General features: G+C 32.4%; 2 protein-coding genes across 2 annotated transcripts; one reads left to right on the top strand and one right to left on the bottom strand.

Moving 5' to 3' along the window:
• Positions 1-647: 647 nt before the first annotated feature.
• LOC114384342 (NAC domain-containing protein 86-like) lies at positions 648-5,857 on the top strand. The gene is made up of 7 exons (XM_028344002.1): positions 648-828; positions 1,091-1,301; positions 2,255-2,532; positions 3,046-3,399; positions 4,040-4,492; positions 4,899-4,974; positions 5,093-5,857. The coding sequence occupies exons 2-7, from the start codon at positions 1,148-1,150 to the stop codon at positions 5,710-5,712; spliced, it is 1,935 nt and encodes a 644-aa protein (XP_028199803.1). The 5' UTR covers positions 648-828; positions 1,091-1,147; the 3' UTR covers positions 5,713-5,857.
• Positions 5,858-8,629: 2,772 nt separating this feature from the next.
• Positions 8,630-14,336, bottom strand: LOC114383518 (sucrose synthase 6-like). The gene is made up of 15 exons (XM_028343203.1): positions 13,991-14,336; positions 13,108-13,262; positions 12,474-12,666; positions 12,253-12,371; positions 11,953-12,169; positions 11,486-11,581; positions 11,140-11,313; positions 10,925-11,041; positions 10,656-10,822; positions 10,343-10,567; positions 9,664-10,230; positions 9,370-9,508; positions 9,196-9,275; positions 8,915-8,938; positions 8,630-8,837 (listed from the first exon to the last, which is right to left on the bottom strand). Exons 1-15 carry the CDS (start codon positions 14,222-14,224, stop codon positions 8,822-8,824), a joined length of 2,523 nt encoding a protein of 840 aa, XP_028199004.1. The 5' UTR covers positions 14,225-14,336; the 3' UTR covers positions 8,630-8,821.
• Between the last annotated feature and the right edge of the window lie 2,447 nt (positions 14,337-16,783).

The raw sequence follows: 16,783 nt of genomic DNA, 5'->3' as shown, positions 1-16,783 counted from the left end.
TATGTATATAAAAAATTTCCATATATATCTAAATACGAAATGTCTTTTTTGTACTAATATATAATAAAGTCATTATGAGCGCGTTTAAACAAGTATAACAACATCGAACGTGTTTCTTGTGGTTGTATAATAAGAGTAAAACATATTATGATTCGAATGTATACAACTAATCATGCTTGAAACCTTCATATCAATCAAGGTTATTATACTAACCAATCGTCCACATGAACGAAAAAAATGATGAGCAATTAAATATATAAAGCTTAGAGAATGATTGGTAACAAATGTGAAAGGGCCATTTGTTCAGTTATGTACAGCCGCCATAGTTGGTTTTGTTAAGAGTTTTGATTACGTTAATGTCGGTTATTGTAAGATCCTTCTTTGGAATAATATAGCTAGCTATAGGCCCAGAATCCAAGAAAGAACAAGCTAGAAGCATAGGATCAATGGGTGCAGAATTAAGAGAAGAGAATGAATTATAACATAGTAATATTAATTAATTAATCTATATAGCTGCCCATGGATTAATTAACTAGTAAATAAGCATTAATTCAAGCTTGATAGCAAAGATAACAGGAATCCATCCATTTGATCATAAAAACAAATAAAAAGTACTTAAAAAAGAAAAGGAGATCAAGGGGTGACACAACCCCCCATCCAACTTTTTTTTTCTTTTCTCCCAATCTTCTCTCTCTTCTCTTTTTGTCCTCTTTAATAAAACCCCAAGCAAGCCCCACATTCCACCCCTTCTCCTCTTTGCCTCTAATCTCGTCCTTGTGTTAATTTGTCTCTCCCACTTTCTGACTTTGGATCTTCTTCTTCCCTAAGGTCTTTGCTCTTTCTTCCCCTCTATTATAATTGTATAGTGGATATATATATATATATATATATATATATACGTATGTATGTATTTAAAAAAGTATATATGCTTGTTTTAATTTGCTAATATGGTCTTATTCTTGAACGATTAATCTATGCATGACAGGGTTTGATTAGGGTTTAATTTGATTGGTATAGTTTGGTGATCATCACTTGGATTAATTGAGGCTTTGTATACTCATTGATATCTATATACTATCTCTATTTACAGGTTGTTTAGATAACCATAAGAGGAAGAAGGAGGCCCAAAGTATATAAATATATACACATGGCACCTGTTTTGCCTCCCGGTTTCAGATTCCACCCTACAGACGAAGAACTTGTTGCTTACTACCTTAAAAGAAAGATTAATGGACGAAAGATTGAGTTGGAGATCATACCTGAAGTTGATCTCTATAAGTGTGAACCGTGGGACTTGCCAGGTAACTAATTAGATGCTTACTCACACACGTAACATTTTTATTATATATGTTGTGCATGGATATGTATCTTGTAGTACTGTTTTATTTTTCTGGCTAGTAACGTTTTTCTTGGAGAAATCATTAGTTGAAAATTTACGAAAGGTCGCATGGCTGCGTCTATATTATAGTTGATTTTAAAATTCGATCTTATTCTACTTAACACACCAGGCACCAGCACCATATTATATGTAAAATTTATTTTGTTGACTTTAGTCTTGAACATTGACGATATGGAAATCCCATGATGACAAGCAAATTTTAACATCATCAAGAGAAGTTTCTATAAGAAATCTCTTTTTTTTTTTTTTTTTTGCTTATTTGTAAATCACTATTCCTTAATGATTTGGTACAGCTTATTAGAACTTCAAAATACTATATCTTTAAAAAGTGGGCACGCGCTTTGGTCGCGATTTTGCTTCCGATCTTTATTCAGTGATGATGAAACACATACTTGCTTTCTTGGTCAAGTATATTTTCCTGCTTTAATTTATCATAAAATATCTAATGTGATATATGGTGGAAAGGACTGTACTTAGGACTTCTAAAGAGGATGGTCCCTTCACCTTTTAGGGTTCCTATTGTGACCGTCAAGATTAGTAATAATGAGACAATAGTAGATTCCCAAGTCAAAAAGCGTATGATAAAGAAAAGGATTGCATTGTACGCGACATAATACATTTATACACGACTCCCATGCAATATACTTTGCGTTTCTTATTCTCCCATTGCCATTTGCTTTATCACCTTACCAATTTTGACGTGAAAATTATGAAATATGGAAGAAAAAAAATCAATATTAAAAATATTCAATTTTTTCTGCTTTCGCTTGGATATGTATGATAATTTACTTCATGTTCTTGTGAAAATATTGAAGTTATTTTTGAATATTTAACCTTTTTTTTAATAAATGACAGGGAAATCATTGTTGCCGGGAAAGGATTTGGAGTGGTATTTCTTTAGCCCTCGAGACAGGAAGTACCCAAATGGATCAAGAACAAACCGTGCAACTAAATCTGGATACTGGAAGGCCACAGGGAAGGATAGAAAAGTAAATTCCCAGGCTCGAGCTGTAGGTATGAAGAAAACCCTAGTTTATTATCGAGGAAGAGCACCCCATGGCTCTCGTACAAATTGGGTTATGCATGAATATCGTCTTGATGAGAGAGAATGCGAAACCAATTCAGGCTTGCAGGTATTCATCACCTCTTCATTTTTTTTTGTTATTTTTTTCATTTCATTTTATTTCTTTTACGTATATAGATACAAATTTAATTAATGAAGCTCCTTTATATTAACCGTACACATACAATCAAAAACAAAATCCTTCATATATATATATATATATATTATAAACGGCAAAAAAATGTTAATTATGTCAACTACACTATTTGTAGAGTATCTTTTGGATTAAATTGATATTATAAGATTGATTTAGTAGTGGAAAAAAAAGAAGAAAAAGATTATAAGTTTAACTTTTCAATTAATAAAATACTAATAATTAACGACTAACATCTACTTATTTGATTAAAAGAAAATCTTTTGGATCAAATTTTACACCATAGATGTATCTAATATTCCCTAAGCATATATATTTTTCTTGGTTGTATATACGACTAGCTAATAAGAGACTTCTAGATATTTCTATTTTTGAATTCTATAAGTTGATATGGCTCTCTTTTGAATTTGGGAAAATGTAATTTTTCAGGATGCATATGCTCTTTGCCGTGTGGTCAAGAAGACTGCAGTGATTCCTCCAAAAGTTGGGGGGCACTATGTTAATGTTCCCAATGCGAACAAGATTACAAGCGATCAATCATCAAGCATTGAACTATACTCTGAAGGAAGGCACGAAGATTTAGATAGCTCAAACTATTTGATGTCCATGGATATTTGCTCACCCTGCAACATGGGAAATGATCAGACTTCTCTCACAATCAATAGTGGGATGACAAGGGATCTTGAGAAATGGTCACACTTCTCATCACAAGACCCATTATTTAGTCTTCCAACTTCTTCATCATTTTCCAATTTTGGAGCCATAGCGTACCCTCCATCCAAGGTACATATATACCCTAATTTATTTATTTTTTGTATAAATTAAACATTTTGAATATAAACAAAGATCTGTAATTTAAATGCGACTTAAACGTTTTTTAGTTCATAAAAATATATTATCTCTTAAAGTTAATATCTTATATATTATTTATTTTTGGTTTCTAAATATTACAAAATATGTACTTATAATTACATACTAGTTTTCTTTTATATATATAACACTTATAATTAATTACTAGTGAGGAGGTTTGCCAAATTTAAAGATTAAACACAAATGAAAAATTTATATGAATTACAACTAAAAAAAATTATATGCTTAAATATATTTTTAATTTTTTTAATTTTTTATTTTTTATTTTTTATTTTTACTCCTTATAAATTATGTTTGTTTTATTTTTTATTCCTGTGTTGTTTTAGATGATATTTTTTACTGTTTAGAGTGTTATTTATAATTCTTTAAGAATTGAAAACAAAACAAACATAATTTATAAGGAATAAAAATAAAAAAAATAATTTTACAAGAATGAAAAATATAATAAATTTAAAAACAAATACTATATATATACTTTTTAGACACAAAAATATTTAAGATAATTTTATTAAATGTTATCTTTAATTTCTCATACACTTGATTTAACTTGAAGGTGGATATAGCACTAGAGTGTGCAAGGATGCAGCATAGGTTTGTTATGCCTCCTTTGGAGGTGGATGACTTCCCTCAAGTTGGAGTCTCAGAGCTGAAAATGGCACAAGCCTCCGGTTCCATGCAAGGAAGCTGCAGAACTGAAACAGATATCTTGCAGGAAATTCTTTCAGTTGCTCAAGTTTCTCAGGAATTAATAAACCAATCTAGCTACTCACAAGATTGGGGTGGCAATGATAACTATGCTCCTCGTGAAGATGATTTTACCTTCATGGTTGGCACTAATTACAATCATTCAAATGAAATGAGCTCAATGAGGTATGTTGACAAGACATGGGAAGATGCAATAAACACAAGGACAATAGAGATCGGAGATGTGGATGAAGAATTTAAGGAAGAGAGGATGGTAGAGAATTTAAGATGGGTTGGAATGTCAAGTGAAGATTTAGAAAAGGTACAATGTTTATTTGTTCAAGTTTCTTTGTTACATGAATTTAATTAGCCCATTTATTATTTTATTTCAATTAGAAAACTATATGAATTGGCTTAAGCCTATTGCCAAAAAAAAAAAAGAATTATATATATATATATATATATATATATATATATATATATATATATATATATATATATATATCTTAACGGTATTGTTAGAGGGATTGAAATCATGTATCCTTTTTCTCTCTTAATTAGTATTATTATTATTAATTTTAATATTTTTTACTAAAATGTTATATTTTAACCTGAAAGTGTCTATCTACGGAATGTATAATTTGATACCTTATCCCTTAAAATATTTGATAATTTATTAATGATCAATAATTTTATATGATTGTTAATCTGACCAATTGGACGTACAGATGCAAGAACAAAAGATAGTCCCAATAGAGGATATTTCAAGCTTCCAAACAAACAGGGAAGAAAATGAGGTGCAAGGTATATATTAAGAATCCTATGCATGGTTGCTTTGCTTTATTCTTATTTTTATTTTTTCCGTAAATGATAATGGTTTATGCAAACTTCTAATCTTCTAGTAATTCCTGGATGATATCAGAATCTGAGCAACAAAACAACAAGGAACACAATGACACTGAAATCAACGATTTCTCATTGGGCTTCATCAATGACGATGACCCTAACAAGAACTTCATAGAAGATGGTAACATGGACGATTATTCAAGTTCTCCTAGCTTTGAGGTCGTTGAGGAAATAAAGGTCAATCATGGAATGCTTGTTTCGACTCGTCAAGTAGTGGAGACATTCTTTCACCAAATAGTTCCTTCACAAACTGTTCAAGTTCACCTCATCAATTCAGTGATGGCACACAATCATTATGTGGAGAATGCAGAGGCAATGCTAATGATAATGGAGAACCAAGGGTCTTTATTAAGGAATAAGGTTAAGGCCTATGTGATGGGGAAGCTTATAAAGCCTTCCAAGACAATAGCAAGTGCAATTGTATTCATCTTTGCATTTGTGTTGATGCATTGTGTTTATTTGAAGGAAGAAGTGGAAATTTGGAATGAGTCAAATAATGAGGTTTGGTTTGTTGGTGTCAAAAGTCATGATGAGAAAGGACTGAGTGCGATCTTGAAGAAAATAGGCATTTTTCTCACCATATCTTTGGCTCTTTGTACCATGTGGGCTAACCAGAATATGATAGTTAACCCTTGATCTCCTAATTTGTTTAATTTTGTCTCTAACTTGAGGAATTAGCTTGGGAACGCTCAAATTGTGCTTCTCTCCCAGTTAAGTAGGAGGCCGATGTATCCATATACTTGTTATATTTACTTCATAGTATCACTTGTTCTTTGGTTAAGACTAAATTGCATTCAATCATAATTACAAATAGAATGTTTACTTTTATAATTACTTCTCACTCTTGAAAATTTTATTCAAAGATTACTCAAACTAGATATATATAAATTGCCGTGTCGTGCTCGTGCAGATCTCGATTCTGTTTTTAAAGAAAAAAATGTATATTATCATACAATTAATCAATAATGTAACTCCTTAACATGCAAAAAATTAAGTTCATTTCATTAACGAATTGTATATGAATGAAGCGATGATATTTCTACAATGCATCTTTCACTAAATGGTTTAATCCTGATAGGCTCGTTTAATTGCAATGCATGAAGCGAATACGGTTAGCAATGGAATCCCAGATAAATAGTATGAGCCCCAAAATTGACAAAGAGTAGTAGTGTTGTTTAGTACGAAATATTTGTTACGAATTAAACCACGAATAGTGGGAAATAACATACTATACATGGTGACTGGTGAGTACTTGAAAATTGCTATTTGTTCGTTTACTCTGCGTCCTTTTTTCACGTTCTCAACTAATGGCATTCATTCGTGTTGTTTTTACGAAAATTTGTTCGTACCAAAAAGCATTTTCCATTGACAAAGAGTAGTGTTGTTTAGTACGAAACATTTGTTTCGAACGAGAGAACGAATAGTGGGAAATAACAGACCATACATGGTGGGTCCTTGAAAATTGCTATTTTTACGTTATTCTGCAACCTTTTTTCACGTTCTCAACGATTGACATCCATTCGCGCGTGTTGTTTTTACGAAGAAAAAAAGTCACATTTTTTTATAAAATATTTATGTGCTGGTTTGATTTTAATTATCAATAATTATATAAAAAAAAGTTGTAATGAATCAGGTCCACTTGGTGGTGGCAGATTCAGGGTAGTATATATAAAATCATAAGTTCAAACCTCAATTGTGATCATGGACGGAAAAAAAAAATATGAATAAGATATCACATCCCAATTAATTTTTTTTAAAGAAATTATAATAATGATAATAGTAATTCATTTTTTAAGAAAATTTCATAAATGATTATAACTTAGATATCTCATTAAAATGTCAAATTAACATTATTTCTCAAATAATTTCATCTTTCATATTTAAAATAATAATAATAATAATAATTCATTAAAAGATATCAAAAGTTAACCAAACATATTGTAACATGTCGTTAGTTGAAGTGACACTAAACTTAACTTCTTTAAACAAAATTTTGAAATTTATGAATGAAAAAAAAATATAATTGAGCAAAAGGGAGACCCACTAAATGAGAATACTTCTCTTTATTTGATTAAGGAGATTGTAAGTCATCAATGTACTTGATCGATTATTAAGTAAGGTATGGTATCTTATGAAAATGTAATTGTGAAGAGGAGAGACCCATTTAAATGTGAATACTTTGCACCTATCTGATTAAGGGAGACTTCAAACATTCACATTAAATAGGCCTTTTTAATCTCAAGGACTGGAATCTTGTGCTTCTTTCCCGTATCCTGTGGAACTTTCATTGTAAGAAAGATTCTCTATGGGTTCGGTGGGTTCACCATTACTATTTCAGAGGGAGCGATGTGTGGAATTACAATTCTTCTTCATCAGATTCAGTTTTGATAAAGAAAATCATTCAAATAAGGGACTTTATTATCTCTAAAGAGCTAAGTATGGAAGAGGTCAAAAAGAGGATTCAATCTTGGAGCACCAATGAACAATTACTTGTTGACAAAGTCTATGAATACATTAGAGGTGTCAAGCCTACTGTTAGTTGGTGTTCTGTTATATGGAACCTAGCAATCCCCCCTAAGATGTCTTTCATTTTGTGGCTTGCTAAAAGGAATCGGCTGCTTACTCTTGACAAAGTTGCTTTTTTGAACAAGGGTTCCCTCTGCCCTTTATGTTCAAATGAGCCTGAGTCAAATGCTCATTTCTTCTTTTCTTGCAGGAAATCTCTCCAAGTTTGGGCTCACATTCGTGATTTGGCTCCTTTCCGCAGGCGTTTCACTTCTTTACAGCGCATTACTGACTCTTTAATTAGGGGCAGATCCACATCAGGTGTTCAAGAAAAATTACGTTGTCTGGCTATAGCAATTACAGTCTACTGCATTTGGCTGTCTAGGAACAAGCTGATTTTTTAAGATTATCAATTTTCTGTCATAGAGGTTATTAGCAAGATTAAGTTTCTTATGTATAGACAAGCGCACTTGTTGCATTTGTTTTAGCATCTTGATATATGTCTTCTTGTATTAGGGAGACTTTTGATTTTCTTTAACTGCAGAGTATGCCCCGTTTATTATTGTATCATTTTGGGTTTAAAATAATTTACATTTTTTTCCCAAAAAAAAAAATGTGTAAAGTCATCATAACAAGTATTCTACCAGTTGGTCGGCCCATGTTGAGGTAAAGTGTTTCCTCCAGTCATGATTGATCCAAATCGAAAATTAAATCTAAAACCTTAGAAAACTGAACCTTTTATGTCAACAACTTTTGGTTGATCTATTGTTATATTGATTGTATAACATTTTTTACCTAAGAAAAAAGCTAATAACATATTATTAATATATTCTTTTAAACACATTCTTTTATGTTAAAATTTATTGAATGTATTAAGAGATATGTTGGAAGCACTCCTCTTCATCTAATTTATATCCTTGATAAATTGGCATAATGCAAATCTTTAAGTCTCTCGGGGTTTCGTTTTAGGATGTTAGCATATAAAATCTTTATTAATGTTTAAGAATAAATTTTCAGCTTCCTACGTGAAATTAAACATTGCTCCATGTTCGTTTTAAATTTCCTCACATAGGGCATTTTAATGATCACATAAAATAATTGTTATTATTCCACAACAGCAGAACTGCTCCGTTTAATAATAACAAAAAAAATAAAATATTAGGGGTATACATCAGAGAAATATCAATATCCAGAGTGACAAGATGCATCGTACTAATTGACCTGCTTCATGGTTGAGACATTAATTTCCAAATAACCTGAAAGGAATCAAGTAACTTTTTAGTACACAACTAATAATCATGAGCTAATAATAAGTGCTATGTAATAGCCTAACCTTTGCAATCTGGAATGTGAACGTCTGATGCAGCAAACCAAGAAGGAAAAAGAAAAAAGATGTTAGCATATGGATCAGATGGAAAACCATTTTCTTAACTGCACAAAGGTGCATGCTAACAAAGAAATCATGAAGTAACAATTTGACGAATTTAAAAGCATGTCATAGATACAAATCCCATAAGGGGAAAAGACTAATGAAGATATCCAACAATTCAATCAACTTCAATAATTTGTTCCCTTCATAAAGATGAAAAATGATTTATTGGTTGAGTGACGTACCCCGTGCTACGTGATTTGAGACTCGGCTGCTTGCCCACTGGTTGTTGAGGTTCATCACTAGGAACAGGTACAGTCTTAACCTGTGACATTTACATATCAAAAGTGTTTACCTTTTCAGAAACTCATAACACAATAATTGGTGAATGTGTCTAAAAAAACTAAATATTGACATACCAAATTCTTGAATATAAGATTATAGAACATCTGAATGTATCTCTGCTTTGCCTCCTTTTGTTCCTTATTCACTTGTCTCCAAAAGGTATAAATGTTCCCCATGTTTACCATCTTGTTTGCATAAATCTTCCAGGTATAGCTATAAGACAAAGACATGTAACACGTTTGAAATTTAATTCCTCATTGATGTATAACAAAAGGGAATGCTGCTACACAAAGGTGTAACATATTTGTTAAATAATAACTGTACTAGCTTGAAGCTAAGGAAATGATATGATATGATAAGTTGGTTACCATTCATTTATGCGCTGCAATCCAGCCGCAGAAATCACGTTCCATTGTGATTGATTCATTTTGCATTTTTCAAAGAAATCAGCAATTTTGTTGCTTGATTCATCTCCATTGAGGGGGTCAATGTGGAAGCCGGAGACCCCATCAACAATAATTTCTGCTGGACCTCCTTGATTGGTAGCAAAAGTGGGCAAGCCACAGTTCATTGCTTCAATGACAGTTAATCCAAATGCTTCATACAAAGCAGGCTGAACAAAGGCTCCCCTCGTGTCAGCGATGCAACGGTAGAGCTCTCCATTGCGATACCTATTAGTCTGAGCAGCAATCCATCTAAATTGACCCTTGAGTTGGTACTTATCAATTAAGTCATGCATATTTTTTATTTCTGCCATTTCCTCCCTATCTTTTGATTTTGAAGGGTCAAAGAAGCCTCCTACTATGACAAGGTTCACCAAATTTCTCAGTCTCTTGTTCTTGCCATACCATTCAACTAACCCGGTTAAGTTCTTCACAACATCAAGCCTTGCCATTGAGAAGATGATTGGCTTCCTCCTATCAGCTAGATATCCACTGTTTACATAACAATTTCAGAAGTGAAAGTCATTCATTCATTAGGATTTAGAAAGAATGTAGGATATCATAACTGAATGTTACCATGCAAGAGTGCAACAAAGTCACTTACATATGCTCAATGTTGTCCACTTTACTAAAGAGAAGGTCCTCAATGGCAGGGTGAAATTGAGAGAGCCTTTTTTCTTTCTCTGTATAAGGGAAATACACAGACTGGTCAGCTCCTGGCGCGGCTATGTTGAACTTCGGATCAAACACGTTTATCCCTGAAACAACCCTACACAGCCCTGGGAGGGTAAATGCAGCATAGCTTTCATATTGTCCAGGTCTATCTTTGCTGCAAACATCAACTTTCAAAATTTAGATTTCATTTTAGGGTACTATTTTGTTCTCATTAACGTGTGTGTAAGGCTATTTGAGCAAACCTTCCAGCAATTTCCTGGTATGTGCTGGTTATGATGAAATCAGATGCATTCATTGCCACTGTATCCGCCATGAATTGACACGAGAAGTGGTACTTGGGGTCCAACTCTTTCCACTTGATATCTGAGTCTTCATACTTGGTCTTCTCTAAAGCATGTGCTATAGTTCCCTGGTTTTAAATTACCATATGGAATTAGTACACGTAGCAAAAACACACATATACTTGCAGCCACAAAAACAGTTGAAAGGAAAACTTAAAACTTATAGTGACCTGAGTTATCCCAAGTTTTCTAGCCATTAGTGATGCTACCAAATTTCCATCAGTGTAATTTCCAATAACTAGATCTGGTTTCCCTTCCATGAACTCAAGAATCTTGGCTGTTGCATCCTATCAATATGAACCAAAGTATGGTCATAACTAAGAAGGAAACTTCACAAGAGGGAAAATAGATACCAGTAAAAAAATATTGAATCAGGTATACATGCCTGAGTAAACCTCTCAAGATAGGGGTAAATGTCGAAGCGAGAAATCCATTGATGCAGGATTCCTTTATCTGTCTGAAAAGGCACACGTAGAATGTGGGAGTGCTTGGTATCACTGATTGGTTCCAACTCTTGGTGGCACTTGGTTCCCCGAGCATCAGGAATGAGCCTTGTTACCTGTCAAGATCAATAGGGTTAGAGTGTGGTGTTAGGTTTCCTTATGTGGTGGCTCGTGGTCCACAGGTGTACCCCTCGAATCTCCCCAACATTAAGATTCTTGTAAGTATAAGTGTATATATATATAGAGAGAGAGAGAGATAATTCTTCATTCCTTTTGCATAAAACTCACCACAAGAATTTGAGGTTTCACATTTAGCCCTTGTTGCTTGATTCTCAGAAGCAACTCTGCTTCCAAAGACTTGACTTGGTCCAATATGTAAACTACCTGTTGTAATTTTCTCAATGAGTATAAGATATGAAAAAGCATTTTGCTTTTAAGCCATCTCTCAATTGCAACAGTTTTTCCCCCTTTTAAAAAAAATAGCACTTGACATGATATCACAAAGGAGTGCTAGTTAAGCACTTGTTCTAATACACTTTCTAGTATTGGTTAAAATTTAATGAAAATTACAAAATCATGAGTGAAACTCATAGTGAACTCAAAATTTCATAATTTTCAATAGTTTATTGTATTTAAGAGTGTATTTCCAATCATTGCTTTATCATAAGACTTTATTGACCTTGCTACAAGGTGAATACTCTCTATAAACCTATCCTTATAATCAAACTAATTGTTCCTAATGGTAAGAATTTTACCTGGCCACCTGTGTCTGGCAAGCCAAGGACATCTGCTTGCCCAAAATAACCATGAACAGAGAAGATGACTACATTGAATATTATTGGTAAGCTGCTTAAAAATTTCTCCAAGTTCACTGGGTCTGGTGCTTGGAGTACTTCTGATAGAGTTCTCATTGTCTCCTTCACTCTTCCTGCAGTATCTCCCCATCCTCTCTCAAACCCCCACTCCTTAAACCTGTCAATGAAATTGGTATTACCATTGGGCTAAAACCTCAAACATCTTTGGCCTCTTTTATAGAAAAATAATAAACTCTTTACCTTAGTTCAAAATTCTGATATGCAGTGTCTTTGGGAAGTCCTGAGAGGAATGCATCAGCCACTACAAGTGCCATCTGGAGCTTTACAGAGGAGTTCAGACTTTCATTTATCATCAGACTCTGCCAGTGTAGATGACAAAATAGAAAATGAATATTATTAAGTTATAACTTTGGTGTTTTAGTATAATATTTATGAACTTAATCACATGCTATTTCACTTACTTCTCCCTGATGATTCAGTGTTAACAAGTAGTCCACTATAGCCTGTGTTTTCTCCAATTTCCCAGTTAACTTTGAAGTTAAGAATTTGGAAGTAAATTGGAGTCCATTTCCAATTGAAGAAGAGAGGGTTAACTGAGGAATTTGGAAATCAAATGCTCCAAAGTCTGCTTCAAATGAGTTCTCATCGGTTGCCCTTCAATATAGAGCCAAGTTATACATCAGAAGCATAGTTCAAGTGAATTTTTCTTGTTGATTGGAATAGGCAACACTACACTGTTTGTCCATTTTACACCAAGTGTTCAACTTACACTAGATCTTCCAGGTGTAAGTGCAGTATGAAAAAATTTCGTTAAAAATTATTCTAATTCGTCTTATTTACATTTAATTGGATAAACATATGAGTCAACAAATAAATAAAAGGCTTAAGAAAATTATGAAATGTGATGAAAATTATGTCATGTCGATTATAAATAGCTTTCGTACTAAATTGGTACTAATGATCATTTGGTTTAAGAAAAAAAAGCAAATAGAGAGGAGAAAAGGAGGATATTGATGAACGTTGATGATTAGACAGTTACTAGAGAAAAATCCAAGCCCGGTTTCAATACAAGAAAAATGTAGATAAATGATGTACCATTTTTCATCGTGTACCCTTTCCTTGAATTTGAGGTAGTCTGTGGGGGTAATAGCCTCAACAGAAAGGTCCTCAGAACTCACTTTTACAAATTCCCAAACTCCTGGATAAGGCCTTATTGCAAAGGCAACATATGGTGGATCAACAACAGCTTCCTGCAAGTTTCAGGTGCACAACATTAAAATCCACAAGCTAATTATGTGGCAATATTATATATATGGGTCTTGTTAACCAGTTCCTCTAAGACACTTTTAAGAAACTAAAAAAAAAAATATTTATTATAGAAATAACAGAAGAGCGCGAAAAACGTAATTTTTCATTTTCCAATAAAAACATTTCTACTTTAGTTTCCTTACCCAATATCCTAATTGGGACATATATAATGAAACAACACTCATCTTAAAACCAACACTCCCTCTATCAATGCTGTTAAAATAGGAATAAGCAATATGGTTATAAACTTTGATTCATGTTAGCTTTCGTCTTAAATTTAGTGCTAAGTAAAGTTGTCCAATAGATAATTCTAGAAATTGACTATTGAGGTACGCGATATAACTTTTCAACAATATATTCCTACCACTGGTATATCTAACGCAAATAATCATACTTAGATAATCAAAATTAAAAATTCATAGTTGATAATGATGTGACCACTAGCTTCTCGCCTTGGGTATGATCTAACCCTCCCAAGTGTTTTGTATTTATTGTTTCTAATCTGTATATTTTGAGATGACTTGGTTTGATGTTGTAGAGATAGAGGTGCCAACATAGTTGGGATGTCAATCTTTTTATTCACCTAGACCCATGTTCTTTTGCTTAAAAAAACACCTAATTATTTATTTATTGTCGTGTATATATAAGGTGAAGAGTGAAAACAAAGAACCTGTGTGGAGCTAAGTATGAAGCCAAGAATGCCCTCCAAAACTTGACTTCTTTCGCTTTTGTCATCTATAACTAGTTCCATTTCTTCCATCAAATGATGAAGTTTCATAATCCTCCTACCCTTTCCAAGGTACTTAGCGAAGCACCTCTTCATATGATACCGGCTCTGCCTCAATGCATCCGGCATATTATCTACAACAGAATCTGTGCGTTTTAAGGCTGGTGCAGAAGCCATTTAAACGTACAAAGCAAATGAGAAAATCTTAATTAAGGTTTTGAAATTCAGATGGGTCTTGATTGGTGGTCAAATGAGATGTGTCTCAATTTATATGCATGGCTTTTATGTGTATGTCATGTGAAATAACTTTCAGGCTTTGATATAGCTAGGTGTAAGCACATGAGTTGGAGAAGGAATATTTGCTTAGGGAGGGAAAGGAAAAGAATTTTTGAGTTTTGAGAAGAGATTTCATTGTATTAAAAAGTGGAGGAAGGTGTGAATATTATTTCTATCAAGTAATTATAGGAATCATTCTTTTCTTCTCTATGCCTTGGGGTGTCATATGATGATCAACAGAAAACGAATATGATAAGATGCCATCTTCACTGCATTTGCTTTCTCTTTTTTTTGAGAGTCCACCTATTCTAGATGACATATATAATACTATGAACACGTTTTTTAAAATACTCTTCTAAATGAGAAGTGATTTTGAGCCACATAATCTAAACTAATCCACATATTATTATTTTTTTCTCTTAAATTGAAAAACACAAAATACATCTAATGTAGAGATTGATATTAACCATAAACAAGTAGTATTTCTAAATCACCTCATAATATTGTTTTTGAACACATACATTATTTAATTTTTTTACAATAAATCTTATCTCATTAAGTGAGATAGACTACATGATCACATGTCATTTGATATAATTAAAAGTTTCAATTTGAAAGATATTATTAAGGGTCAGTTTATTTAAGTTTATTTGTTAAAATAAGCATTATTTTAATATAATAATTAGTTTTTTTATTTTGTAGTGTGTTTCTCTAAATTGTTCCTACTTAAAAAAATAACAATTTTTTTACTTATTTTAAAAAGTAAATCTTATCTACTTCTTAAAAAAAACACTAATATAAAAGTATTTATTTTAATTTCTTTTTTAAGTTTAAGTAAACTCACCCTAAGTCACTTTGTTTAAATTTTTAGAAATCACAAAATTTGGTAGCTGTTACGTTTTATTTAATGAACTCCTCTTAATTTTGTAATTTATTGAATGTATTTTAAAAAATATGTTGGAGAGTGTAACTTTGTGTAATCTACCCCAAATGAAAATATAGGGTTATTTAAGTTCATCCTACGTGGCAAAGTGTGCACCATTGATGAACAATTTAGGGAGGAATGTTTGATTTCTGTCACTTGTATTTTGGTTATTTAAGCCAAATTGAACTCATTAGTGGAAGTGTGGAACAATTCAAGAGTTGGTGACAAGCCCAATTATTAGTGGATTTTGGATTCAGCCAATTGGGCCTGTCAAATTGAACTTTCTTTTTGCATTTTTTTCTCTTCACACTCCTAATTTTTAATTTTTTATTTCCAAAATACCCTTCTGCCCTCTCACCTTCACCCTCCTCCCTTCCCTACATCCTCCCCCGCTCCACACCCATATCCATGGCCAACTTCTTTCTCTCACCTTCACCATTCCTCTTCTCACACTCCTCTCCACCATATGAACCCTCCTCATTTTAATATAAAATACAATTTTTGAAATAAAATTTCAAATTTGAAATATCAATCAATTTTTTTCTTATCAAAAATTAATATTTGATATTATCATTTTCTCTCTCTCATTGCTTCTCTACATAGCCATATGGAGCCATCTTGATCTTCTGTCTTTTTTTGCTTCTTGAAGATTGTATGAAAACTAATTTCTATAATGTAACTTTTACATTGCACAATAGAAACTAGTTTCTGATAATGCGGTTTTGTATACATTACGTAAGGTAATTAGTGGGGTTGGTCTAGAAATATGATCAAGAAACTAGTTTTGTATTATTGTAAAATAAAATTACAAAAAGGGGACAAGGAGTACAAAGAGAAAAATGGAGGGGAAAATTAGGGGTAAACATGAGATAGATTGTGACAAGTTTATCTTTGTCTCTACTCAACTTAGATTTTTTTTTTTATTGATTCCCTTATTTGAATTTGAACTTCATCAATCAAGACTCGAAATATACCAGATAAGATTAGGTCAATTTAACCTTTTAATGTAATATATCTATTAATCTTAATATTATGTATAATTAAATTGTTTCTGAAAATGTATAAAATTTAAATTAAAGTATATTTTACAGTATATTTTAAAACAAGTAATATCATTACAATATAATATTATGTTGCACAAATATTATCTATTAAGTGATTTTATTATTATTAATGCACAATTATTAAAAAAATATACTTTTTTAAAAAAATATGTATAGAACACTAAACTGGATTGAGGTGATAAAAAGTATTACTCAAATACATCCTAAAAAAAATGCATTGGATCAAATTTTAAAACTCAAACCGGTCAAATTCAACCTCAAACTGAACCGGATTAATGCAACAGACCGGTCACGCTAACTAGTGCAAATAGAATCCCCAATTGGACTGCAGCAAAAGGCCCATATAATTAACCCGTTTCCTTCCTTTTTATGGACAATTAGAACTAGAAACTTCTCCCAACCTCAAATTAGGGTTTCCTCCTTTTTATATATAAACGGCCTCCCCTTCTCTACTTTCATAGGATTCTTTCT

Source organism: Glycine soja, chromosome 14, assembly GCF_004193775.1.
Source record: "Glycine soja cultivar W05 chromosome 14, ASM419377v2, whole genome shotgun sequence".
Lineage (NCBI taxonomy): Eukaryota > Viridiplantae > Streptophyta > Magnoliopsida > Fabales > Fabaceae > Glycine > Glycine soja.
Note: the sequence above shows the minus strand (reverse complement) of the source record. Positions and strands in the feature narration are given on the sequence as shown.